This window comes from Penicillium citrinum (assembly GCF_028827155.1).
Source record: "Penicillium citrinum strain IBT 23319 chromosome Unknown utg000008l:1.0-2707905.0:1.0-2709502.0, whole genome shotgun sequence".
Lineage (NCBI taxonomy): Eukaryota > Fungi > Ascomycota > Eurotiomycetes > Eurotiales > Aspergillaceae > Penicillium > Penicillium citrinum.
Window position 1 is genome coordinate 159735 of NW_026622693.1, and position 26869 is coordinate 186603.

General features: G+C 46.2%; 11 protein-coding genes across 11 annotated transcripts; 1 reads left to right on the top strand and 10 right to left on the bottom strand.

Annotated features, from left to right (window-relative positions):
* Positions 1-285: 285 nt before the first annotated feature.
* On the bottom strand, positions 286-2292 carry N7469_008494 (putative MFS multidrug transporter; the record flags this gene model as incomplete). Its single annotated transcript, XM_056647412.1, has 5 exons — positions 286-629; positions 701-1374; positions 1448-1626; positions 1767-2024; positions 2107-2292. The coding sequence occupies 5 exons, from the start codon at positions 2290-2292 to the stop codon at positions 286-288; spliced, it is 1641 nt and encodes a 546-aa protein (XP_056497177.1).
* Positions 2293-3081: 789 nt separating this feature from the next.
* Positions 3082-4287, bottom strand: N7469_008495 (uncharacterized protein; the record flags this gene model as incomplete). Its single annotated transcript, XM_056647413.1, has 1 exon — positions 3082-4287. One exon carries the CDS (start codon positions 4285-4287, stop codon positions 3082-3084), a length of 1206 nt encoding a protein of 401 aa, XP_056497178.1.
* Positions 4288-6938: 2651 nt separating this feature from the next.
* N7469_008496 (uncharacterized protein) lies at positions 6939-7688 on the bottom strand (the record flags this gene model as incomplete). The annotated part of the gene is made up of 1 exon (XM_056647414.1): positions 6939-7688. One exon carries the CDS (start codon positions 7686-7688, stop codon positions 6939-6941), a length of 750 nt encoding a protein of 249 aa, XP_056497179.1.
* Positions 7689-8314: 626 nt separating this feature from the next.
* On the bottom strand, positions 8315-9616 carry N7469_008497 (cobalamin-independent methionine synthase II family protein; the record flags this gene model as incomplete). The annotated part of the gene is made up of 2 exons (XM_056647415.1): positions 8315-9282; positions 9358-9616. 2 exons carry the CDS (start codon positions 9614-9616, stop codon positions 8315-8317), a joined length of 1227 nt encoding a protein of 408 aa, XP_056497180.1.
* Positions 9617-10469: 853 nt separating this feature from the next.
* Positions 10470-11800, bottom strand: N7469_008498 (methionine aminopeptidase MAP1; the record flags this gene model as incomplete). The annotated part of the gene is made up of 3 exons (XM_056647416.1): positions 10470-11123; positions 11198-11596; positions 11675-11800. The coding sequence occupies 3 exons, from the start codon at positions 11798-11800 to the stop codon at positions 10470-10472; spliced, it is 1179 nt and encodes a 392-aa protein (XP_056497181.1).
* A 352-nt stretch (positions 11801-12152) lies between these two features.
* bna4 (kynurenine 3-monooxygenase) lies at positions 12153-14043 on the top strand (the record flags this gene model as incomplete). The annotated part of the gene is made up of 3 exons (XM_056647417.1): positions 12153-12270; positions 12568-12782; positions 12862-14043. The coding sequence occupies 3 exons, from the start codon at positions 12153-12155 to the stop codon at positions 14041-14043; spliced, it is 1515 nt and encodes a 504-aa protein (XP_056497182.1).
* A 1329-nt stretch (positions 14044-15372) lies between these two features.
* N7469_008500 (WD40 repeat domain-containing protein) lies at positions 15373-17217 on the bottom strand (the record flags this gene model as incomplete). Its single annotated transcript, XM_056647418.1, has 2 exons — positions 15373-17007; positions 17107-17217. 2 exons carry the CDS (start codon positions 17215-17217, stop codon positions 15373-15375), a joined length of 1746 nt encoding a protein of 581 aa, XP_056497183.1.
* A 797-nt stretch (positions 17218-18014) lies between these two features.
* On the bottom strand, positions 18015-18768 carry N7469_008501 (cornichon family protein; the record flags this gene model as incomplete). The annotated part of the gene is made up of 4 exons (XM_056647419.1): positions 18015-18121; positions 18188-18254; positions 18349-18504; positions 18647-18768. Coding segments are annotated over 4 exons (438 nt in total), but the record flags the coding sequence as incomplete, so codon positions are not given.
* A 997-nt stretch (positions 18769-19765) lies between these two features.
* N7469_008502 (bifunctional terpene synthase/polyprenyl synthetase family protein) lies at positions 19766-21521 on the bottom strand (the record flags this gene model as incomplete). Its single annotated transcript, XM_056647420.1, has 5 exons — positions 19766-20080; positions 20148-20395; positions 20447-20610; positions 20672-20826; positions 20883-21435. Coding segments are annotated over 5 exons (1435 nt in total), but the record flags the coding sequence as incomplete, so codon positions are not given.
* A 14-nt stretch (positions 21522-21535) lies between these two features.
* N7469_008503 (isoprenoid synthase domain-containing protein) lies at positions 21536-22241 on the bottom strand (the record flags this gene model as incomplete). The annotated part of the gene is made up of 3 exons (XM_056647421.1): positions 21536-21802; positions 21860-21888; positions 21950-22241. The coding sequence occupies 3 exons, from the start codon at positions 22239-22241 to the stop codon at positions 21536-21538; spliced, it is 588 nt and encodes a 195-aa protein (XP_056497186.1).
* A 934-nt stretch (positions 22242-23175) lies between these two features.
* N7469_008504 (putative ATP-dependent permease ADP1) lies at positions 23176-26558 on the bottom strand (the record flags this gene model as incomplete). Its single annotated transcript, XM_056647422.1, has 3 exons — positions 23176-23412; positions 23469-24887; positions 24942-26558. The coding sequence occupies 3 exons, from the start codon at positions 26556-26558 to the stop codon at positions 23176-23178; spliced, it is 3273 nt and encodes a 1090-aa protein (XP_056497187.1).
* Positions 26559-26869: the final 311 nt, after the last annotated feature.

The following is a 26869-nucleotide window of genomic DNA, read 5'->3' on the forward strand; positions in this document are numbered from 1 at the left end:
CCTTTTGGGGCCAGCAATCTACGTACTCTTCGCAATGCAAAATATACAAAATTATACGATGACAGGGGGATATTCATGAAAGATTATGGTTAACTCATAGTCAGCTGTACTGCTGTAGTTCATGGATATGTTCAGATTGATTGTCAACTATTTTAAACCACATCCGCTGTGGCATATATGCAAAAGATATCAACTCTTTTTTCCGTACCTCGCAGTATATGCAGACAATTTCTAATAAGGATGATCGTGATTCATCAAAAGTTGCAAAGGAATTTCGTACCTTAATTAGCGGGTCAATTTGGCCTCACGCACGAAACATGCACTGAAAAGGGCCAGGAAGACGATAGCCACGAGAAAGCCGAAGCCTTTATTCGTGGACCATCCATAGCAGCTACGCACGATGTTGGCCACATCCGGGTCGAGTTTTTTGATGTAGTCAAGACTTTCTCGGACCCCGTTGACAATAGAATCAATGTCTTTGCTATCCTTGAGTCTCAGTGCTAGTTGTTCTCGAAGGAGTTGCTGGACCACCGTTGAAGACAATGACAGGCCGATCACAGATCCAAGAGATCGAAAGAGATAAGAACAGGCAGTGACAACAGCTTGGTCCTCTTGAGTTGAATTGGAAACTGGAAAAGGTAAAGAAAATCGTGGATAAGCAACTTGATATACACCGGGGATTGGCGGTGGATATACTTACTTAGCCCAATCAAAGTAGTGGTGACACCAATACCATTACCAAACGCCGAAAGCACCATTCCGAGGATCATGGGGACTATACTAGCAGTGATACCTCCTGAGAATAAGTAGATAGCGAAGCATCCCAGGGTCAAAAAGGAATAAGCCACGATGGTGAGCCAAAAGTATCTCCCGGTACGCCTCATGATGATTCCAGCAAACAGAGAACCAGAGACACCAGACAGAATACTAGGAAGAAGACGTAGCCCTGCAACAGTCGCACTCACTCCATCCACGGCTTGAAAGTAGAGCGGAATGTAGAAAAGTGCCGCAAGCCAGCCACCGAAGCTAAAGAAGTTGCAGCAATAGAGCGCGAAAAATGTCCGACTGAAGATGATATGTCCTGGGGCAAAGGGCTCCGCGGCGAAGTAAACTTCAACCAGGACAAAGACAACAAACAATACCACGGAGACAGAGAGCGAGACGATAGTCAGGGGCATACTCCATGATACATTGCTACCGCGATCTAGGCCGAGCAGGAAACCGAGCACAGCACCGACAAGAACCAGCGCACCAAGGAAATCAATGCGACGGAGTTTATCCTTCCAGTGAGTGTTTTCACGGGATGGGAGTTTAAGCATCACAGAAACAGCGATAAAGGCAAGGATACACATGGGGAATTGTGCCAGGAAAGCCCTATATACTTGAGGTTAGAAGGGTTGCACCAAATGGTGTGTCAACTACTAGCAATGGGACGAATGCTTCTTACCAACGCCAACCAATATAGTCAGCCAGAATGCCGCCCAGAGGAGCACCAGTTCCGGAACCCGTGGCATATATAATGTTTATAATACCTTGCCAGAGCCCACGATCACGCAGGGGGACTATATCGCTCATCAAAATGCTCACCACGGTCGTCATGCCACCACCCCCAATACCTTGGAAGACCTGCGCGGAGAAAGGTCAGATCAGTGATATATTGAATTTTGATTCTTGGGTCTTGCAGATAATTCTCGAGGGCTGGACTACCAGCCGGACCCGAGTCATCCATCGATGGTGGGATTTGAGGAATTGATTTCAACACTTACTCGAGCAGCAATCAGTTCATTAATATTCCGGGCCAGTCCACAAAACAGACACCCCGTGCCAAAAATAGCATAAGCGGATAGAAGACAAGCCTTACGGCCGAAGATGTCACTGAGCTTGCCATACAGCGGCTGAAACGAGGTCAAGGTCAAGAAGTACGAGGTCGCAATCCAACTAGTCAAATTGAGAGCCTTAAGATCGCTACCAATCTGACCATAGCTGGCCATAATGATCGTCTGGTCCGCAGCAGAAAGGAAGATCTATCATGAATTGTTAGAACTCTTGACATGTTATTACCATTAAATCCAGGGGTACGATTTCGTGTGGCATGCAAGTACATACTCCTATTGATATAGCCGGCACAATATACTTCAGCTGTTTCTGGGCATCAGAGGATGACACCTTCGCCTGTTCATCTTGACAATTTCGACCATGTCCTGAGTTAGACTCTGCATCACGAGTTGGTATGGCTCCAGTGGAAACCGTCCCGTTGTTTTGAAGCAGCGGGGATGTCTCGCTGGGGGCCATGGCGATTTTGACTGGGTTTCCCCCGGAGGGAAAAGGAACGGGAAAGAAGAAGGAAATGCGAAGTCGTGAATTGCCGTTGGTCTCTGCTTTTGATTTCGATTTTAATTTTATATGATTTTTTTTTATTATTTTTCCTTTTTTTCTTTTTGAAATGATTTTCTTCGGTTTAATTTTAGGGAAGGAACGACCAGTTAATTTCCCTTCGAAAGACTCATTCTTTCCCTTTTCGTAATCAAGTCACGTGGAGATATGCATTTCCCCTCACTGTCACGTGACAGATATACAGCAGGATGACCAATCAACTTTTTCGGATTTCTCGCAGTTCGTTCCGCTCCGGCGGTTTCGGCAAAATCGTTGCCGAGGGATTTTCAGTATAAAATGCACAGGGAAACACTATCGATGGTGTTTCTTAAAAGTTCAAAATATTGAAGCAAATGAATCACATCGTCTTTATGTCTTATCACAATTTATAGAGAAAGAGTGGAGTAAAATGACGTGCGTGCCATGGCGGGGCCGAGGCCGTTAGTCGTTTTAGCATAAAGATGTAAGTCACTATTGGTAGAGTTTTATATTATTCAACCTGGAGGTTGAATAGTATAAAACTCGAGTAACTTGCCCTGGACAATGGATATAATTTTACAGGCAGTATGAAATCGATCTTGCCATGAGATTCAGAAGACTCGGAGATATTAAGAAGTATACTATGTTGAATCGTGAGTATCTTCCTATCTGGGGTATTCTCGCTGAATGCTGGCTGCTATTTCTAGGGACCAAAACAATCAATCTTAATTATGCTTCATATGTAGTCCCAAGCTCTATCTCCTGGCTGGTCTCTTCAAGACTATCCGGAAGATAACTTCGAATATATTTCCATTTGCTTGCGGAGTTTAGATAGCCGAATGAGCCATAGTTCGCAGGTAGGCTTGACTTGGCCCAGAGAGGGCTAAATTCGTTATCAGATGCTGACACTGCGATCATTTTCGGCTTCCTAAGGATGCTTTGGAAACACAAAGATAGTGGTTGGGCATAATTGGGCCTTTTCTGGCACATTACGCTTTTCTCTGCATCGCTCAGGTCATTTTTCCCTCCATGTTGATCTTGACTTCGCCGTCGAAGCAACGACCTGATCACGTCCTTTCGCGTCACAACTCCCAGGATTTTCTTTCTTTCTTTTTCGGCCAATAGCAGGATATCGATTTTGCCTTCCTGAAAGATTTTCAGAACATTCAAGGGATTTGTCCTCGCGTTTATAATAGGAATAGGCACCCATTCTAAGCTGTGAGCACGCCGGTTGGACTTTGGGTCGTACTTGAGTAACTGCTTGACACAGAATACTCCAATGATATCCCTTGAGTTACCTGGGACATGTATGAGTATCCGAGAACACCCCCAAGGCTTGATGCGACTTATTGTAAGGGAATCCATAACTGTGTCCGCAGACAGAAAGAAGACATCTTGTATAGGTGCCATGATGCTCGTCACCTTCGCGTCCCTTAGCCCAAGCGCTCCATGAACCATAATCACTTCCTGTGAGCGAAGACGTTCATTAAGACTTCCCAATTTCTCATGGAGAGCAAAAGTGGTCATCAATTCGGTTCTCTTGTAGCCCGTTGCATGGCTATATCCAACACATAAATCTAGTAATTTCCCAACAGGCCACGCCACCGGGGCAAGAAGGTGCATGAATGCCGTGACAAAAGGTACCATATATGCGCCAATCTTCAGATAATAACGGGCAAAGATTGATTGCGGTATGATTTCGCTGAATATGACGATTAAAGTAACACTACCGAGTACCGCCAGCAGTCCGCCATGGACAATCCGATCCAGTATAACTGGGAGTGCTTCACTTGCAATGCAGTTTCCCAGAAGAAGTGTCACTAGGATCCAATGCTTTTCCTGGCTTAGAAGTGCGATGATTTTTGAAGCATTTTGCTGGTCAATTGCTTCACCAGCAGCTGCAATCACTTTCAGGTAGATTTCATCTTGGGTCATCAAAGCAATAGTCAGACCTGCGAAAGCCCACTAATAATCACAAGGGCAGCTGAAAGTGACAAATTGAGCAATGTGCCTATGACTGCCATATGTATATAGTATTGCTTATGGTGATGAGCAACTTGAAGGGCTATAAGGACACCAAGAGCCGAGTTTTAGAATCGACATTTGAGTAAGACATCGAGAAAAAATTTTTGATCGCATTGGAATCTTCGAGTCGTAACGAAAAGACCCGAATTCTTTCTCCCGGTACTGATTTACAACGACACGGGTGTGTCATCCCATTAAATCTACCGAGACTAACTAGTTGAGGCTAAATATAAAACACCATGTCAAACCAAATCGGCAAGTGCTCGCGTGTCAAGACTAATATTTGTATGGAGTACTTCTTTCTTTATGAATAGCTGCATGGATAGTCACTGGGCTTATCTCACTTTTAAATCAATAAGAATCACCAAATACACCACGGGATGTCGGAAACGATCGTGAATGCTTTGCGACTCGTAGAGAAGCGGGTACGAATGGAGCCAAAAGATCAGTGTTGGTGGGTCTGGATGATGGGCAGTATATGCTAAGAGGTAGATCTAGAAAGATCAGATAGATATGTACATTTGAGACTTAGTGAGATTTAGTGAAACTCGGTGGCAAGTTCATAATCTCAATACGAAGCTGAGAAACTAAGTAAATGGCCTAGTAACTGAGGACGTACTCCGTAGATCCATTTCGGGTTTTGGTAAAGAAAGCTATGTGGAAGCCGATTATAGTGTAAACCAAGCTCATTGGGCTATACAGTACTGGGTATTGCAAGTAACTTTCATTTGAAGTTGGGGACTATTAGACGCAGGGTCTACATAGTGTTCGAGTCATACATACGCTTTACTGGTCAGAAAAAATATGCGTCCCTGAAGTCTGTTTCATGAATGCAGTTACACTGAGTACATTAGGGCTATCTTGTTCACTGGAATCCATAGGTTCTGTTTTCGATGCACCTAATAACATCAAGTTCATCTGATCTTCCAATTCATTCGGTAGTTGTGATATAGGCTGTTTTGTCTCAGTGGGAGTAACAGAAACACTCAAGAGAGGAAAGGATTTGTGCCATTTGTAGCGCGGATTCACGTCCTAGTATACTAGCATTTTCCTCCTTAGCTAGGTATTCCTAACGTAAATATTTTCCTGTTATATTCTTGCTGCATGATACATGATAGAAGACTCAGTGGCTATCGATGCAGATACTACCTGTTCCTAATCTAGCAACTTTTCAGTGTTAGAGGATATCCGAGCCTAGAAGCAGTCATATTGACTTTATTATCCTGAATGAAAAAGTTTCTTCGTTTTACAAGTTCCCAGGCCATATGCTCCATTATAGCTGGACTTCTTATTCTGTGCAGCACCGTCGTCGTTTTACAAATGCAGGTTCGAATGATAATGATATGAAGATCATGAATAATCTTTACAATCACAGCGCTCTTGTTCTACCACATCAACCGTACGTTCTTCTGAGTGGAGAATTTCACGAAACAACACACCAGGCATACCTTGGAAATTCGCTGGAGCTGTGGGGTCTTGTGAAAGTCATGGAAGAAGCAAAATTCATACATTTCCCTGATTAGCCTATTCTCAAGGTGCGTGGATCTGGGTTCTCTTATAGTCACTGACAGTGTCATCGTCGCCTTTCCTTGTATCGGACTTACTTCATATCACGGATTAGCCGTGGTTATATGCCCCTCCCGAGCTTGTGGAAGAAGTGTGACTTCGACATTTCAAAATTTTTTGAGGATGATTTTCGGGCAGAGATATCTGGCACATTTATGCGAAGCTTTCAGAGAAAGAAGAAAGGCAGGAAATATGAGTCCCACGCTATTGACACAATAACTTATTTTAGGGTCTTATTTTAGAGCATATGTGAACTTTTATAAAATGCACAAGAGTGGGAGCGTTCGACAGTATGAGTGCTGATATGTGCGGCAGCTACTAATAGGAAATGGTAGCCCTACCCTTTAAATCCCATGATCTGGAGACCATGGGATGATGACTACTGAAAAGATATGAGATCTACTTAGAGATACTATACGTAGTAGGTAGTATTTCATATCTAGCACTGTTTAGATTATGTTATGTATTACTAGTAGATATTGTAACTAGTCAACAGGAGTGGAAGGCTTTTAAAATGCCTTTGGTGTTCACAAGATACAAAGGTATTGAAAATTCGATAGTTTATGAATAGTTAAAGACCCGTGAGGTTTTCATCGAACGAGAAGCTTTTAGCATGTCTATTTACTAGATGATTGAAGGTTGACCTGGGAGGTGAATTCAGTGAGAGTACAAGAACGAGAGGGCGCAATGGTAAAGGACAAACTTGATGACCATAGAGCACCCCTGGTGATAAATCATCCACTTGAATTGTCAGTTATTGAGTATGTTGAGATAATGATAGTGTAAATGTGCTAGCTACTAGATAATACAAAAAGGTAAGTCCTAAATACTACAGAATACAAAAAGATGGAGAATAACAATAGATGAACATGAAAATATTCGTGATAAAACACCTGTCACCTCCTAGAAATCCGCCAGCCAGCCCTCCGATGTAAAAAGAAGAACTTGCACTTCCTTGCCAGAAGTGGATTCTGTTGGGTCCCACATCTACCTGCTTAGAAAGAATAGTCCACATGATCCACAAAATCATGCTGTTCAGGAAGATGCGTTGCTGTTCTGGCAAGACCGTCTGCGTCTTGGTTGAGGTTTCGTGGAATTCGCCAGAAGAGGACTTGAATAGCAGAATCCCACAGCCGTTCCACGTCCCCGAGGAGACACTGCCAAAGATCGATATTCTCAACGGGCCCTGATCTTGTCCGCCAGCCGTTATGCAACCATCTTCTGATCCATTTGGTAACTCCGTCGGACACGTATTCGGAATCAGTCGCCACGACGATGCTGTTAAAGTTTTCTCTAGCCCAGTTCCGATATCGAAGGGCCGCGATAACCGCGCGTAGCTCTGCACGATTACTTGTCTGTGGGTAGGGTTCACCAAAGGGACCCTTGTTCTCAAGACGAAAGTGTTTACGGGCGTAGTTCCCGTCGGATTCTAATTGTGGTCCATAGATGAAAGAGCAGCCACCTCTGGCATCCGGGATGCCATTGTTGGAGCAGGAGCCGTCCGTCAAGATGAGTAGTTGATTGCTCATGTGTATCTGAGTGTGCCGGAACACATAGTTTGATCCTAGACAGAATTGACGAGGTTGGAAAATAGTCATTGGCTCATCATCTGCACGCTGAGGCCAGAACTTGGTCGGGAGAACTGCTCCCGTACCGGCCACAGGACGCCCTCTGAATTCGGTATCTGGACGATAGTAATCATCTTCAGCATCTGGCCTGTGTCTTCTAGAGTCGCGACGCGACATGATGCCACTTTCAGAAGTGTCACAGATGATCCGGCCAGCAAGCTCTATGTGTCAACCTCGACTTGACGAAGTCGGAGATGAGAGTTATGAATCCAGTCAGGAAACAATTGTGAGATAGGTGCGATGAAAGAAATGAAGTAAAAGAAGAAGAAAGGAAGAAGGCGAGGTTGACTGGCGAGGAAGGCCCATCACGTGCAGGCCTATTCACTGCGGATACAATTTTGTATAGAAATTGTATACAATAAGATATACAATTAAAGACAATGGTTGAGTACAGAAGAGTGTGGCTCATGATTGATTCGAAACAAGAGGTGGACCATCATTCAATTCTCTTCTGCTCCATTGTTGGACTTCTAGTCTACTATATCAAGATGTAAGCAGTTGGTATAATAGATAACTACACTTTGTTACCGCAAAATGTACTAGTACGTCACAAATGAGAGATGGATACTTCATTGGAAGTGTCTGTTGTTAAATTTGTCACACTTATGCTGATGTAGGATGATAAAAAATTGTTGAATGGATATCTCGTGTCGTCAAGTTTCGTCGCTGTTGAAAATAAAGAAACCCTCCTGCAAAGCCACCACCTAGATCCTCATTTAACTCCACTAAACAAACGTACACCTTTATGCTTCGCCCCAGATCTCATCGGCGATTTGCCGCACCAGGCCTAACTTCTTCTTCTCATCTTCCAAGCTGAGTGGGTATCCGCTTTCGTGGGTACTGAAACCACACTGGGGGCTAACGCAGATCCGCTTCAGAGCCTCTTCGCGTGTCTCGTCACTGCCCGAGGCGACAAAGTCGGCAGCCTTGTAAATACGCTCCTTCATAGCCTCCTTGTCTTCCAATTCACGGAGCTTGGTGCTGATGACACCGACAACGACGTTTTTGTTCTTCGGGAGGAACTGGAGAGGTTCAAAGCCACCAGCTCGCTCAGTATCGTACTCAAGGTAGAAGGTGTTGACATTCAGGTTTTCGAAAAGCTTCTTCGCAATAATGTCGTAGGATCCCTCGGAAAAGTGACGGCCGCCGATGAAGTTACCACGGCACAGGTGAATACCCGTGTGCATGTCGGTGGGAATCTTTGACAAGCAGTCATTGTATAGCTGGACATAAGCATCGAAGAGATCGTCAACTGTTCCGATGTTATCCTTATCATCAGCCCAGCCTTGACGGAAGTCCTTGGAGCAGAAGTAGGCCATGCCAGGGTCATCGAATTGGACGTTTCGCAGGCCGGCCTTGTACAATGCGTCGAGCTCGGCTTGATAGACATGGGCCACACCCTTGAAGTACTCTTCATCATTGGCATAGGCCTCGGGGGTATAGGCCTTGCCTTGCTTGTAGCGCATGTGGAACCAAGCCGGAGTGATCATGGTCAACTTGATGTTACTCCATTCGCTCTCAGGCAGGGCTTGTTGAATCAATTTCAGCTCATGAAGATTGGAGACTGATTTCTCGGGGTTCCAAGTGAGCTTCGAGCCGGCAATGACCGAGTCGCCGGGCATGACCTTGCGATCCTTCTCAATCAGACTAACCACGTCAGGGTGGTATAGTCTGAACATAGAGGCATCAGCATCTTGCAAACGGATTGTTCCTAAGCATAGTTAGTATAATTGAATAATTGTCGCTACATTCAATGGAAGTAGTAGGATTGAATAAGATGTCATACCCTCAAACTCATCCCACATGAGACCCCAGAAACGAGTGCGGTTGTACTCGCCCGAGCAGATGGCCTTCAAGCCCAGATCACGCTGCATCTGGACAACATCCTTAACAGCTCTTTGCTCCACAGCTAGCAAGCCAGCCTCTTCCTCGGACACGCCAGTATCCCGAATCTTCGCGCGAACTTCCAACAGGTCATCTGGACGCAACAAAGAGCCCATATGCTCAGCGCGGAAAGGTGGTGCGCTGTGAAGCTTGCCGGCCATTTTGGAAGATTGATTGATAAATAGATATTATAGGTGCAAGAAGAGTAGATTGTCCCACAGTGAATGAGTTCCACTGTTACCAAAGGGTGAATTGAACAAGAAGAAAAAGTATGTGGAGGGAGGAGAGTATTTGCGAGTATGTGGAGAGGCTCAACTAGTGTGGGGCTCAATCATGTGGGGTTCAGGCGACCAGAGGAATAAATTTAAATACTAAATCAAGTAATAGACGAGGTTATACATATTGGGTTTGATGTTGCGATGAAGTAAGTACATATGCATGTACAGTCTCATTGGTGCTGGGCTGTGCTGTGCTTTGAAACATCCAATGAGCCATCTGCATTAGTGTAGATTAGTCGACTTGCCAAGAAATATAGAGTATACTGCCATACTATGGCGGTGTCCTTCACAATCCTCTACTTATTATTTATACTCCGATGAATAGACAGAATAATAATAGTATATTCCAATACAGCTATTCCATTTATTGAATAGCCTGAACTATTATTCATACTAGTATAGGAAGAAATGCGAGCGTTTGAATAGTCGATCCCCACGTTTCATCATCAATAGCCCCACATTGAAGATGGGGCTACTTTGTGCTATACACATTGGTATGAGGGGAGTACTCCAAGGAGGAGGAAGAGAAGGAAGAGGAGAAGTAGTAGAATCAGGAGATACTAACAACATTGTATAGTCAGTACACGAATGCAGGTAGTATATCATCAATGTATATAGAATTCTACTAATATAAGACTACCCGGTGCCAGCAGCCCTCATTTTTTCCATGGGGAGTCATAAATTTGCTCCAGAGGTATCCAAACTTCATATGCAACATTCAAATATCTCTATATAACTAGTTTCCACTCTCCACAGCGGGCATTGGAACTGGTCCACCAGGGGAGTCTGGCAAGCGAGCTGTGAGAACTTCAACGCCATCCTCAGTGACCAACATAGTGTGCTCAAATTGAGCGGACAGAGATCCATCCTGGGTGGTACTCGTCCAGTCGTCGGGCCATGTACGGTCACGGTGGGTACCGATATTGATCATGGGCTCGATAGTAAAGCACATGCCGGGCTTAGCGGTTCCAACAGCTTTGTTCTTGCCGTAGTGAGGCACGTTGGGAGCACAGTGGAAGAGCTGGTTGATACCGTGACCACAGTATGTCTTGACAACGCTGCAGTTTCTTGACTTGGCATGCTTCTCGATCACATTACCCGGGTCACGGAACAGCATACCCGGCTTGACCAGTTCAATTGATTTATCAAGACATTCACGCGATGTCTCAACTACCCGCACCGCTTCTGGGTTGGCGAGCGCCTTATCTCCAACGTAATAAGTTTCGTTGATATCTCCGTGGAAGCCCTTGTGGTAAAGAGTGACGTCAATGTTGATGATGTCGCCATCCTCCAGAGGCCGTTGATCGGGAATACCATGGCAGATGGTCTCATTAATCGAGGTGCAGACGGATTTGGGGAACTGCATATAGTTGAGAGGGGAGGGGTAGGACTTGGAGAAGGAAAGAGATGTTAGCAGACATGACGGGGCCGAAGGATTGAAAGCTTCTAAGCTAATTGGCCTACCTCGCGCTCGATACACGCCTCGTGAACAATCTTATCGATCTCATCGGTGGTCACGCCAGGCTTCAATGCACGAGCGGCAATATCCAGAACCTCACGCGCAAGCCGGCACACTCGGCGCATACCCTCTTGCTCTTCTTTGTTCAAGATCTTGATATTGTGACGACCGATGAGCTTCTGCTCGGAACGGGGAATACCATCGCGCGCATAATCGGGGTGAGGGATCGTTTTGGGAACAGTGCGCGTAGCGGACAGCGGGTATACAGGTCGTAGAGGACCGGCGAATGGATAGGCGGGGAATGGATTGAAGTGGCCGGTTGCTGGATCAGGTTCAGAAACTACTTTCGGAGGGAATATATTGGCGAGGAGATTACTTTTCTTGTGAATCGACTTGTGCTCGCTCTGGAAGGGGGGAAATGATTAGTTTCCATTCGAATTTGTGTAATGTAGATCAATTCTTCAATTCAGGTCGAACCATACCCAACTCCGCTTGAAACAATCTTGCGAGCAGAAGAAGCTATCCGTGCCCATTTTCAGGCAGGTAGGGCATTGAAGAGTACCCGCATCATTAGGGCAGTCCACGCCGGAGCACTTTCGAGCAGTCATGGTGATATAAAAATGCACAAAACAGGTGGGATGGCTACTTTTTTGCGTCTCCGCGAGAAATTCAAAGCGGAGGGACTGTCTACGCTAGGCCCAGAGGGGAATAGCGTATATCCATGAGACTGGATCATGTGATTGACACCTGATAAATCGGGCGGTGAAATAATGCAATTCGGACGACTCAGCAATTTCCGAAAAAAGTAAAGTCCGATACCGCAGCACGTGATCAGGGAAATTCCGGCGAGGCCAGTGAAATTTCTCTTTGTCGTTTTTTTATTATTTTTGTCGAGTTTTGAGGTTGCCAGGATCGCACGATCTTTCCAGTTTCGTCTCAAGCACGTCTGGATCAGTCTCAATGGCCCCTTCAACCCGGCAAAAAGTGGTGGTGGTCGGCGCCGGCCCGGTGGGGTCTTTGGCCGCACTCTATGCGGCATCACGCGGTGACGAGGTTGAAGTCTATGAGCTACGAGGAGGTACGTTCATTGTGTGTGACAATGATTTAAAACCCCGAAGTGAAGTCGGGGAGCACAAGAGACCCTTCCTGGAGTGAAATGGGTGAGTGGACTGAACGGTACACTCGAAAATCCTCCGGGGTGGACTCTTCCGTAAAATATATACCCTTGTCCTTCAATCTCGCAGGGTCCTCCAGGGTCCCGAGAGACTACATTCTCATCCATCAACATCCCAGCTTTTCCCAACACAGTCTTTTTATGATTGAGATTTTCTATCTCAGCCGGTACAATGCCAACAATAATGTTTTTAATCTGTAGATCTTCGTGACCCAACCACCGTCCCGCTCAATTTCACCAAGTCGATTAACCTGGCCATATCTGAGCGTGGTGTCACAGCACTCCAAGGCTCTAATCGACCGGGTCTAATCGATCAAGTGCTCCACCAGACCATTCCTATGCATGGGCGTATGATTCATGGTCGAGATGCTGGTGCTTTATGGGAGGCTGCTCAAGCCTATGACGTTCACGGTCGTGTATGCAATTCACCTGCATTGCCCTTACATAAGTCTTAACCCTGCACTTCAGTCCCGTTAACTAATCTAATCTGTATAGGCTATCAATGCTCTGGACCGTAGTGTCCTGAATAACGCGCTTCTAGATGAATTAGAGCGGGCCCCCAACGTCAAGTTGTTCTTCAACCATAAGTTGACAGGTGCTGATTTCCGTACTAATAAGGCATGGTTCGAGCGCCGCATTCCTGGTGACACACCCCAGCCCGATAATCTCGGCGTAGCCGGCCGAGTACCCGAAATCGAGGTCTCCTTCGATTATCTTCTCGGGGCGGATGGGGCCCATTCGGCATCGCGTTTTCATATGATGAAGTTTGCGCGTGTCGACTACCAACAGGAATATATCGACACTTTATGGTGTGAATTCCGCATCCCTCCAACCGAAGATGGAAACTTCCGGATATCGCCCAATCATCTCCATATCTGGCCCGGTCGAGAGTTCATGTTCATTGCGTTACCCTCGGCAGACAAATCATTTACCTGCACGCTGTTTGCGCCTTCGTCACACTACACGCTCTTAGAGAACACCCCTGCTCAACTCTATGAGTTCTTTGATCTGCACTTCCCGGGTGTCTGCCCGGAATTGATTGAACCGGCTGCCCTGGCCGAGCAGTTTGCCATCAATCCGCATCTGCCATTGATCAGCATCAAGTGTAGCCCTCATCACTTTAGCTCCGGCGTGGCGATCATCGGTGACGCAGCACATGCAGTTCTTCCCTTCTATGGCCAGGGTTTGAACGCAGGTCTAGAAGACGTGCGCGTTCTATTTGAACAACTCGATCAGCACGGTGTTTATGACGCCGATCTCAGTGTCTACACCCGTAGTGTGCGACGCCAAGCAGCTTTCCAAGCATACACTAACCAACGATGCGCCGATACGTACGCCATCAACGACCTATCTAAACAAAACTACCTTGAAATGCGCTGGGGTGTTAAGTCTCCCATTTACAAGCTACGCAAGTCTATCGAGGAAACTATCGACCGCCGTTTACCGTTCCTGGGATGGAAGACCCAGTATGCTCGGATCAGCTTTAGCAATCAACGTTACTCGGAAGTAATTGCTGCCGTTCAACATCAGAGCCAGATTCTTGGTCTTGGACTTAGCACAGTGATTGCCACTGGCATTGGAGCTCTAGCCGTGCTGTTATGGAAGCATCCTCGACTACTTTCGCCGACATGGCTTTGGCATACTTCGGTGCATTGGATTAGATCTCTTCGTTCATGACTGTGAAGACTAGCATATTTGCCATGTTTTTTATGTACAGATCTTTTACGCTGGTGCGTAATAAATTGGTGTGGGATGTTATGTGTTTGTCCAAGTCTAGCGTTCTTTTGTCCCATGCATCTATAGACTCAGCCTGATTGAATTGAATTCTCTCTTCTCTCCTACTATTCTCTCCTACTCTTCTACTTCTACTTATACTCCTGTCTAACCCTAAATGAATCTTGCCTTTCCACGTGATACTGACCTACACCATCGCACCTTCCTCTTTTGGTCCTCCTGGCTGCTTCCTTTTCGTCTCTTCTTCTCTCCTTTTTAACCTCTGACATCATTCATTCGTTCGCTCTTCATTTCGTCTTTAATCTCTTTTCATCTCCTTTGCTTTTCTCTCCTCCCATGCCAATCCCATCTTGTTTGATTCTTAACCAGATCACAAAGCTACATCATAAAGATCATGGCATATGATCAACCGAAGGAAGTTACGGTGATCAACTTGAGCCCTGATCCACCAGATAAGACCTATCCACAGCCCAAACAGCCGCGCCGACCTGCATAACCAATTCATCTGGTAGGCCCAAGAGAACGTGCGAGCAGGAACCCGTCGACCTTGAAAATGTTGATAGTCAGCCTGCAGTCCTCGACACATGCCCGAACTTTCAATCTCATAGTCCGTCCGCACAAGACCAACCCAGCCAAGGCACAGACCTCAGCGCTCTTGGACGCTTCAAGATTCTGAGTCAACTTCGCCATAGCGACGAATTGTCTCTGTCCAAGAACGAGTTTTTTTCCGAGCGAGACATTTCAACTGGAATTTCAACCCCCGTGATTGACTGAGACGTGTCGGACATGTATGCATTTACCAGGGATGACTTGGACAGAGCTTGAATTTGTTTTGGGAGGAATAAAACACAATCATGAATTGCTACCTGAGTTCACCGCATAATATGGGTCTAGAATTGAATTTGACGTGCACTTGTTAGTGATGAAACTGGCCTACTCTCCCAAGTCACCTTATCTACTGATCTCGTGCCAGGCCCTATACATGTATGATGATGATCTCGAGTACCTATCGCTCTTCACCTTTTCTCAATTCTATTACTTTCTTGAATTCTACATCTTATTCGAACATCTCGAGTTCTCACATCGCTCCTTGTCCTCGGTTCGAAAGAGTCGTTGCATAGAGACATGATGTCAGCCTTGACATCATGTCTATATTGGATTGGAATCCAATTAAAGTAAAGGCAAAGAAACGGGGGAGAAAGAAGACCCAGTGAATATTTTCCACGCCAAAAGCCGGCATAACTAGTAATAATCTCCAACTTAACCATCTTTTTAATCCCAATATCTGATAATACCATCCAATCCACCAGTAACCACCTTACTTGTCTCTTGAGGATGCCAATCCAAGCAAGTAACAGCGCCACCTTCTTTACCACCAGCCTGGATCTTGTGATACATCTTGCCAGTCTTCCAATCCCAGAAGCAGGCAAAGCCAGCACTATCACCCGAAACAATGAACTGACCATCCGGCGAGATCTTAAGATCAATACCATAGCCCGAGGTATTATGACCGCGGAAACTCTTCTTGCGATTCTGACGGAATTTATCCGTAGCTCCATAAACAACGATCTGGTTATCACCGGATTGGAAAGCAACATATTTGCCATTGGGATGGGGTGTCGCACGCGTGAGAGCAAACATGTATGGTTCGGCAATGAACTTGATTGGAACGGGGATACCGTATTCCCAGGCTCGAAGAGACTTGTCGTCGGAAGTAGTGATGAAGCGACGGTTATCATCGACGAAGGTAATGGTGTTGACGGCCGCCAGATGGTGATCATACTCTTGGACTAACTCTCCAGATCGAGTATCGAATTGCACAATCTTCTTATCTGACATACCAGCCAGGAACTCATGCGAGTGTTCGGCACCGGGGTTGAAACGCACAACGTGCGGTGTCTTACCCGTAGAGAATCGACCAATACATTTACCATACTCTGTATCCCAGAGTTTGATGTTTCGGTCAAATGAGCCAGTCAGGAAGGTCTTGCCAGTGGGATGGAAGTCCGTATCGGTGATGGCCTTATTGTGACCAGAGAAGGTGCGCAATAATTCGCGCGAATGATAAACATCCCAGATCTTTGCCTTTCCATCAGCAGCCGAAGAAAGTAACAAGTGACCAGAATTGGGGAAGAATCGAAGCGAAGTAATGGGCTTGGTGTGTGATTTCCAGGTATGAACCAATTTCTTCGGGACGTAGTTCTTGATACTGCCAACTTCCTTGCGCAGATCGACATCCAAGTCCTGAGGGACATGCATATAGGTTCGGCCTTGGTAATCGTATTCCTGGGAGCCGTGGAATTCGGTCGTTTCCACCTTAGAAGAATCTCCCTCGTAATCGGTGGCTTCCTTGCTCATGGCCGGCATGGGCGCGGCGGTAGCCAGAGTCTCATCTTCCTCCTCAACAAACTCCTCATCACTAGCCAACTCATACTCATCACCCTCTCCGACCTCATACTGATCATACTGCTGATCATTTTGGTATTTAGCCCAGGGTCCCAAATAAGCACCATCACCCTCGACAATGCTCGAGTCGCCCTTCTTTTGGCGCTTCGCCCTCCAAGCCGCCGACTTCTCTTTTGTAGGCTTCATCTGTACAACATCCCGTCCTCCAAACTGCTCCACATTTTCCATATTTCCAACAAACTGATCCGGCAGCGTCGGGTTGCGCGTATAGCCCAGACTCTGAAACGTGCGGTGTTGCGCCGAGAAAGTCGACTCGCTGATAGATGCCTCCTCCGCAAACCCCGTGGGGACATTCTTTCGCTTGATTCCATTGCCTGGTCCGGCCGGCTTGAAGGGATTGATGGGACCTTGCGCCGGCCGCATCATATCATCGTAGGTGGCATTATATGTGAGGGCTTGTGAGGAGGTATTAGCTAGGGTCATCTGCATATGCGCTTGATCCTATCGGGTCGTTAGTCTTATCTCATCATCACAAAGACAAAGCTAAATTCAAATCTCAAGCCAAGGGGAAGGAGACGGAGAAAAGTCGGGGGACCAAACCTCTGTATTCACTTCTGGCGCCGCGACAATCTTGGTGGCGGTTGTCGCTGAAGTCTTGGGTACTGAGTCATCGTCACTCGAGTCGTAACCGGCACCGAGTAAAGCTGACATGATTAGAAAGGAAAAACCGCCGGAACCTCGACGAGATGAGGTTTTGCGGAGGTGTTGAAGGGTTGGAGGTTGCGGAAGTTGGGAATTTTCCGCAAACGCGCGGGCGGCGAAGCTTGGCCGGTTCCACTCTTGGCGGTTCGAGTATAAATTGGAAGTGATAATTATGGCATGAAATGATGAATAGAGTAGATGAGAATAGATGAGAGTATATGAAATTAAGAGAGAATATATAATACTAGTAGTAGTAGAATAAACTAGAGGAAAAGAAAAGCCACGGGTAATTCTACGGCTCATTGGGTATCGTACGCTCTTCATTTGCCAAACTGCTTGGAGATACCTAGGGTATATACAACTCACAGGCTGAAAGACAGGATAAGATTAACATAGAAAGAAAAATCAGAAAATAGAGTAATTTCACAAGGTCCAAGAGAAATCATAAACCTCTTCGACCGGCAAATGCCGCTCAACCCTCCACCGCGTAAAAAAAATAACAACCCATCTATTATCTCCCAGCGCAGGTCGAACCAAGCAGGTTCAATAATTCAAGGAATCCTCCCAAATCATGCAAGGCTTTGCTCCGTTGGAGAGATCGAAGCAAACAAACAATGAGCTGATCTCTGCAAGTCATTAGGCTGCTCGGGGAAGTCGCCGCAGACACATATCAATCGGACACCTATAGGGCATTCCAAACAGATAATTGACCTCCGCTACCGTTTGAAGTGTTGGAGATTATACTCTGCCGATCTGGGAGAGCTCCTTAAGATTATTTGGGAGGACCATTGCGCATCGCATCCTCGGTCTTTTGGCGGATTCAGTGTCCCTCATCGCGGATGAGAGCCACAATCATGCTGTAGAGGTAGAAGAAGAACATCAAGAGGTGGAAACCCAGCTTGATGAAAGATTCCTAAAAGACGCGAAATGTTAGCTATCTGCCGGGACAGCTTGCGGCTAGGAGCTGATAGCGACTCACCTTCTTGTGCACATTCAACTTGCGGAAAATCTCGGTCGCATCCAACAAGTGCTGGTTGTCGTAGATCCTAAAGGGCAGCAAAAGTTCCGTGTTAGCTTTATCCAGGGCCGATCAGGAGAGAGCGCGAAAGGACGCGAAAGCGGAATATAACCGAGACGTACTTCTTCGCATTGAAGGCGAGGAGGGGCAGGTTCAGGACAATCGCAAGCCAGTAGCCATTGATCACGAAGAGGAAGGTCAGGAAAGCGTGGACGGCAGCTTCGGGGATGATGTAGGCGTTGAGACGGTTGCACAGGTCGATAGGATTGATGTAGTCACTGCGCGGGGAGATGAGATTAGCCAGGTTTCAGTGATTTCAGGGATGCGGAGGCATCTCCAACTGATCGATTGGAAAGTATCATGCATCGCAAGAGATCAATTCAATCTCCACTGCCAGGATGGGGGGGACTCGAAACTCACCACTCGAGATCGCTGTACATAATGGTGAAAAACACCTGAAGGAAGAGGTTGACGGCATTGATCAATACCGACAACAGATACAGCCACGCTTCACCAGACATGATGGGCAGATAAGAAATGCGCTGGCTTGGAAAGTAAGCAAAAAAGTCGAAAGATTCGAGAAGTAGAGGGCTTCGAGTAGGTGAAGGTGAATGTGGAGGTAAAGGAGGAGGAGGAGGAGGAGGAGGAGAAGGAGGAGAATGGAGGGTTCCGCAGAGAGACTGCGCAGTCACCGGAATTGGAGATGGTTTGTGTGGGGGGGGTTTTGCTGCGGCCCAAACTCCCGCAGAAGTTAACGGAATTACAGAGAGCTTTGGCGGGGAAAATGAGGCTGGTGGTCAACTCACAAAGAACCAAAAAATTGCAAGATTATCAGAGAAATAGTTGAATGTTAGAGCGAGGATGATGTGAGTCGAAGAGGAGAAGAGAGAGAACTATTATGAGGCAGTGTTAGCGAAGGTCTTGCTCCGGCCGCACTTTTGGGCGGTGGACACTAGCCCCAGTTGGAAAAAGAGAGGGGGCTGGGAAGATGGAGGAGATGGAGATGGAGATAAAGATAGAGAAGATGATAGAAGTAGAGTCCCCACTTTAACATACCTTGGAATGAGGAAGAGACAGCGGATTAAAAAGAGGAGGAGAAGTTCAGGAAATGTCGTCGAAGTTGAAGTTGAAGTTGAAATTGGGTGAGTCGCAGATGACGTCGCACGTGCCCACAACACAGCAGTACACCAGTAAGTATAAATATTAGTATAAATAGTAGTATAAATATTAGTATAAATATTAGTATAAAAAGTATAGTTAGTATAGAACAGAGAGTAAAATAGAATATAGATACTAATCATGGAGATTGTTATGATTGATAATATAAGATATAGCATTAGGGTTGTACTAAACAAGGTTGTCTAGTACTCTAGTAGTCAATTGGAACAGACAACAATATACTATATGGACCGTACCTTGCTATAGTATAGCATAATAAAGCAATACACTATTGCAAATATTGTATTTGACCAAGAATATATACATAGGTATGTATAGGTATGTAACTATAGGTAAGCATAGGATACCATAGTAGTATCATCACATCTTCAACCAAAGCAATAAAGCCTTCAATCGTTTATTCGGACCAAGTTTAGCCTCCACCCGCTCTAATGTTTCCATGAGAGCGTCAAACAACAGCATCGCAGTATCCCGCGCATGCGAAAGACTACCCGCATCTCTCATTACAGAAACAATGTATTCTTTCATCTCGAGCGACAAATCACCGCCGTTCTCCCGGTGGAACAATAGCCCTCTTATCTGATCCGCCACAGGGCTATGCTGCAGGGCATGAACAAGAGGGAAGGAGAATTTGCCTTCCGACAGATCCTCACAGTATCCTTTCGTTCCCGTATACTATATTTTGTTCAGGTTAGTTATATTAGAGGTAGAATACCCAATGCACACCCTCCCAGACACATACCTCATCAGACGTCAGATTCATATAATCGTCTCGAATCTGGTAATATCTCCCAAGTAGGGTTACCAGGTACATAAGATCTGGACACGGTTCGACATTAGACTCGATCTCCATAAGTCGTAATGCCATTCTGAAAAAGCCACCCGTCTTGTTATCGATCATTGTAAAGTACTCGCGGGTGGTCGGACACTTCTCTTGGAATTTCCAATAAAGATCAAGAGCTTGTCCAAGGGCAAGCGTTTCCAGTTCATCTATCAAAGATTAGAAATCATATTTCAGAAAGCTGATTGTTAACTACTAACCTAGAAAAGCCTTTGAACACTCAGGCTTCTGCAGCTGGTTTAATTCACGGGTTGCTCTTGCGTATAGATAGGTTGCGCTATTCACTGTCTGAGATTTGCCAAACACAAGATGTGCTGCTGGCTTTCCACGACGCAGCATTGATTCATCCTCAATGTCGTCGATCCTTAGTTGGCGTCCGTTAATGTATTGAGCAATTTGTCAAATAGCCTGAGGGATCTTCTTACATGAGACTCGAGTGAAATAGCATGCTTGCAACGCGCTCGATGACCGAAGCTGAATGGTCTGGCAAGTCGAGCCAGGATCGTATGGATTCAATAAAATTCCCAATTGTCTTCTTCCCGGGCATGGATCTCGTGTACTCATACGGAGCCATGCAAATCTAATCTTGTCAGAGTAATTCCACGTTTAGGTCAATATGCACAGAGGAAGACTCACCTGCTCCGCTGGTGCTCTTTCAAATGGCGCCAGGATGTCCCCTTCGCCTTCTCCGACAATCTCTGTTCTTCTGCTTGGAGTCTCTGCATTATGTTTGTACAAAGCTGGTGAAGGGTAGCCGTGAAGTTTGTAGTTTGTTTCATTGCGGCCGACAAGTTTTGCTCTGTCTTCTGCAGTTGTACTCAACTGAATCCCATGGTATCTTGGTGAATTAGCTTGAACATGACATGCGCCCCCAGCACCCAAAATACACAAAGCCATGTAGCGTCGCATGTCATCTGATTTAAATGATGGCGAGCTCTTCCAAGCATCATACTCATCAAGCATCTTGCGCTCCAGTGAAAGGATTTCCTCCTTCAGAATGTTTTTGGCCTCCTCCTCTGTGTAACCATAATTAGCCATTAGGACTGCCATCGCATTGTGTATGACTTCAAGACTATCAGCAGTGAAGTGCTCCTCGAATTCTTTGGGAAAGCTTTCAAAATCGTTGACTAGCCCGGCTATCAAACTTCCGAGTTTGACAATCGATGATACCGAGGCCATTTCACTCTCACTGACTTTCAAGTCATGGCAAGTAGGTATGACTAAATTAGCGAAGCTTCACTCCTAGTTAGCGCCTTGCTTTCATCCCATTAAACTCGAAGTAACAGGACTTACAGTCCAGCACAACTTATAATTCTTTGTTCTTTATATGCTTCGAATGTCATTTGATCAAGAGGAGCTACTGTCTGAGATTGTAACATCTTCAGAAACCCTTGCAGAAGCATGTTGTGCTCATGATCCTGGACACCAAGCAGCTCCATGGCTTGCATGAATGTATTAAAGTACAGCTCATTGATTTTGTATTCGCAAGGGGTCGAAGATCCTGTCTTTAACTTGGACACAATCGCTAGGGCGATGTCATCCACAATCGCTTGGTGCTTGGATATGGTCAAACAAAACTGAACCATTCACAATGTAACAGGAGAGTAACACACTTTTGCAGTTTCAAGGCTATCTGTCTCATCTATTGTTCCTCCGTTAGAGTCTTCTATAAATTCCGAGCTAAGGACACAAAAATAACTTACCATCCCACAAGCCCACAATTGTGGCAAGTTTCAACATCGGAGCGCTCTTACTTGGTGGACACTCTGGGTATACATGGAGGATATTGGAGAGGATCTTCTCATCCAGTGTAGATTTCCCGGTCCCCTTGTTTCCTAGAGCATGGATCCATTCATCTTTCATTTGTTCAATGGCGTCTGTGTCAACCTCTAAAGAAGATTGCCGAGAGGGGAGAATATGGAAATAACCCTCTGGCAGCTTGCTAGGATCAACGGGCAAAGAGTACTGGAAAGGATAATCGTTCCAATCCGACATTGTGATAAAGATAACCACCTGGTTCTCTTTGCGCAGTTGACAGGAATTGTGAGCGGTTCTGTCGACAAGTTTGTCTAAAAGGTTTTAAGAGGCGAGATCAGGGGCAGCGCTGACACCTTTATATTGCCAATACAGTCGGACTTTTAAATAATTGAGTTATATTTAGTTCAAAAAGGCCCTCGTTTGGTACCTGGAGGCACATTGCGTACTGATATTATTATCCACATACGCTGTGCAACTGTAATGAGTTGATAGCTCGTCGACTGGTGCATGCTCACTGCATTTCGACCAGTGAAAGCCCGCACCATCTGAGATATCAAGGCGACTACTGCAACCTTGCAGTAGTCGCTCCTTAATTTGCAGTAAAAGTGGGAAAGGATATGTGATCAGCCAAGACTCTCACCGCTTCAAAAATCACCATCGTCTGAGATGTCGACAAGAGTACTGTATTCAATATTCTGTTTACAGTAGTCTCGTCTGCATAGCTTCATTAAAATTGGTGTCAAACGTCCTGCCAAGAGAGAAACAATCATTCCCTATCCATATATACTAGGCATTGGCCTGACAGTAGTAAGAAACCTTTTCTTTGGAAAGAAATATAGAATATCAGCATAAGCGGAAAGGGTACGTCAGCTGTTCGGACAAGTGCAAGAGATCCATCTCTTTTAGATACAAAACCTCTTCCAGTACCTACTGGAAGAGGTTTTGGCCATTATTATTAGTTCCCATGATGAAATATCTCTATGATTGAGGATAGTAGGATAATATGTATCAGAATACCAGTACATCTATTTACATTTCAAGACAACCCTCCCCTCGGGATATAAGCAAAGAAAACTAGAGCATGGTAGACTGCAAATACCGAGACAAACTTGAAACAAATGTATCATCAAAAGAGCAGATCAGAAAAAAGATCATACAAAAGGCTGCCCGTCTAGCGTTTCTCAACTAGCAGGAAATGCATCGCAGCATATGCAATGATAATAAACGCCCCGGATATTACGGCCAGTCCCGCCACATCATGCCAATAAGCCTGCGTATCAAATCCAAAGGCACTGAGGATCGATGCTCCAGGCACCTCTATATCTAGCCCATACTTATGATCAATCAGCGTGAGGAAAGTCACCTCATTGACAATTAGGGCCTCGAAACCATAATGGAAGATGGAAAGCTAAATCCATGTTAGTTGGTAACCTCGCGTAGAACAGGAGAGACAACAGAACTTACACTTTGCAACCACAATGCAGATGAAGGAATAGCATCATGATTGAGCAAAAGACCTGCGAATAGCAAGCTAAAGAGCATCACCAAACTTCCCACCAAGTTGGCGACACCACCATCACGGATAACAATACCAATAAATAAACAGATGTTGGCAGCTGCGAGATTGAACAAAACCAAAACCAGCATAAAGTGTAGGAACTCTGGCCAGGCTGGGATCAATCCGGTCATCGGGTAGATAATGACACCCATGATGATCGGCGGAATGAGGCGCAGAGGCACAATATCAAACACGACCTTGGCAGCGAAGTAGGTCACTGGATGGTAGTACCCATTAGCACGCTCCCGAACAAACAGGAGCCGCTCAGAGGAAAAGACTGTCAGACTTGTCAGGGTACTGAATCCGAACAATGCCAGAATGAAGAAGAATAGGCCAAGACGGTTCTGGAAACCCTTGATATCATCAGTCAAACCGTAGAAGAGGAACCCCGACAAAACGGCCAGGAGAATAGCGATCGCATAGTGAGTAAGCATCAACATCGGGTTGCGGTAAAGGTTCCGCCATGTCCGCTGAGATAGAATGATGAACTGCCGAGGCAAGCTGACACGGGCATAACCTTTCGCCTGAGAATCCGTCTCGCCGGCGAGATGGGAGTTCGTCGAGCCGTTGGCAGCTTGTGCACTTTCAACCGCAGCAACAATCTCTTCATGGACTGCTCGTCCTACATCCGAGTCTGCATAATTGGCAACAAGAATATCAAGGTCCGACATGCCGGGAGCTGGCGGCGGAAGCTGATCCGGATCATCAAGAATTTGCGGCGGGACCTGGTTCTGCTTTTGACGAGAGAGTCGAAGCCATTGCTGTGAGTCAGAAGCTTCTAAGGTAGCATCTTCTTCATCGGTCTTAGGTGTTGTCGGGCGATCTTCTTTACGGCGTGAGTAAAGCTGGCGTTCCTGCTGTTGTTTGACGGAAACTCGCCGCTTGTTCTTGGGTCTGCGTGTTTGCTCAGCCGCGCTGCTTGAATTATCCTCGAAGCTGACGTTGGACACGCTGGCAACAGACTTGACGGCGCGCAGACTACTGGAGGCTGTTTTTGGAGGACCCGAAATTCCATTCAGTTGTTGATCACCATCATCGAGATATTCTTCATATGAATGCGTGCCACCGGCATGCATTGTGAGGTCCACAAGGTAGTCTGCAATATTGAAACCCGCGGGGCAGGAGTACCCAGCCTCATTGAAGTATCGTTGACACGACGAGAAGAGGCCGGAGTAGACGGCACGACCCTCAGCAAGTAGGATAAGTCGGTCGAAAAGAGCGACGATGTTCGAGCGAGGCTGGTGAATGGTAAAAATGACAGTACGATTATAGGTCTTCGCCAGGGTAACCAAGCATTCGACCACATTGAAAGCATTGAAAGCATCCTGAGTGTGTTAGCAAGAGGCTTCTGTAACAGGACGAACAGGGGGATAGCATACCAATCCACTAGTCGGTTCATCTAAAAAGAGAATGCTAGGGCTAGTGACCAATTCACAAGCGATACCGACTCGGCGCTTTTCACCTCCAGAAATTCCACGACCTTTGCCCTCTTCAGAGCCGATCAGTTGGTCCTTGATATGGTAGATTCCGAGCTGTTTTTCAACTTCCAGAACCTTTTGCTCTTTTGCCCCTCGGCTCATGTCCCTTGGAAGCCTCAACAAGGCGCTAGTAAGGATGGTCTCATGAACAGTTAGAGTTGGCAGCATAGTGTCCTCTTGATCAACGAAGCCGGTCATGCTCTTGAAGTCGTGGTCACTGATCTTCTCGCCGTTCACGTAGAAATTGCCTTGAACAATACCTCGTTTGTTTTTCCGAGCCAGAATGTCCAAGAAAGTAGTCTTACCTGCACCTGAAGCTCCCATGATCGCTGTGATCTGCCCGGGAGTACAAGCACCTTGGATACCGGAGAGGATTTCCTTGCCGTTCAGGTGGTAAGATACGTTATCCCAATAGAGAGCGGCAGGTCGGTGTCCAGCAAGTAACCTTGCGGCCTCATCATCGGAATCATCAGATAATGAGAGACGAGCATAGTTGTTACGAGCAGCACGGCGCGAGAGGTACCAGACGATCAGGACCACCGCAACCACGAAAAGTGCGCAGCCAGCGATTACGCCAGCGATAAGTGGAGTGTTGATCGTCTTCACAGGCCGCTTATAGCCGGGAATATTAGTCTTGTACAGACATTCTCCAGAGTCGCAGGACAAGAAGATGCTCGGGTCTCCAAAGACTTGGCTGATCAGAGTGTTCATGGCGGATTCAGAGAAAACGCTCTGGCTGCTTTCTCGAGTTGATTTCGTGGAGAAGCTTGCTGGGCCCTTGATCATCAAGGCCAGAAAGTCCGAGAGATCGATTGATCCGTTCTCACCACACAAGAACCGACCCGGGATGCACTTGCACTGGACGTTGTCACATTTGTAATTTGTCGTATTGGCATCGACCGAAGTTTCCATGTCCCAGCTGCAAGTATCCAAGCCACAATAGAAAGATTCGACCTGATCAACCCAGAACTGGAAGTTACAAGATTTGTCCTCGTCTTTGCACGAAAAGGTCACTTGGGGTTTCCGACCATCCAGCTGATCAAGGATCTTGCGGTTTGTGACATCGCACATCTGGAAGTTTTCCTTAGAAGTGACCCCTTCTTTATAACAGACTCCATCCTTGCCCTCCGGCATCAACGGATCACAGGCGCTATCCGTTTGGCAGACGTTACAGTTGATACCTTCCCATCCATCCTTGCATTTACACGTATCGCCCTCACGGACGGGACGGTTTTCACCATCGGCGAGCGAGCCACATTCCGGATATGAGCAGTCATCTCCGCCAAATCCAGAAGGACATGTACATTTGCCGGTAAAGCTATTGCAGGGTGCGAAATGGGTGCAGTCGTACTTGTCGAGCTGACAGTTGAAACAGGGAGGACAGTTTGGGGGCCGATCATCGAGTAGCGACAAAGATCGTGAGACAAGAGTCGTATCTGAGTAGTTGCGCGAAGCTGTTGTCGGGATCGATAAGGAGACCAAACTGATCAACGAGAGGAATGATACAGATAGCCGCATCTTGTTGTAGGGGTGACTGGCACCCTAATACCACGACGGCGACCGAAGAGAAAGAGCGAAGACGAGTCGCCGTAGGATACCTAGATTTTGATCGACATCCAAAGTGTGGAGGATGGAAGACAATCAGGGAGGAAGGTAAGTAGAAAGACAGAGAGTAAGAAGAGAAAGGGAAGATTGGAGTTGGAGGTTGAGTGGAGATGGCCAGGTGGTTGGGCGATGACGCGGGCGGAGAGGCGGAGCTGCAGGGCGGGATTGCTTGCAGTGGGATTAAACTGATGTCTACATATTACATATTACATATTATTTGGTGA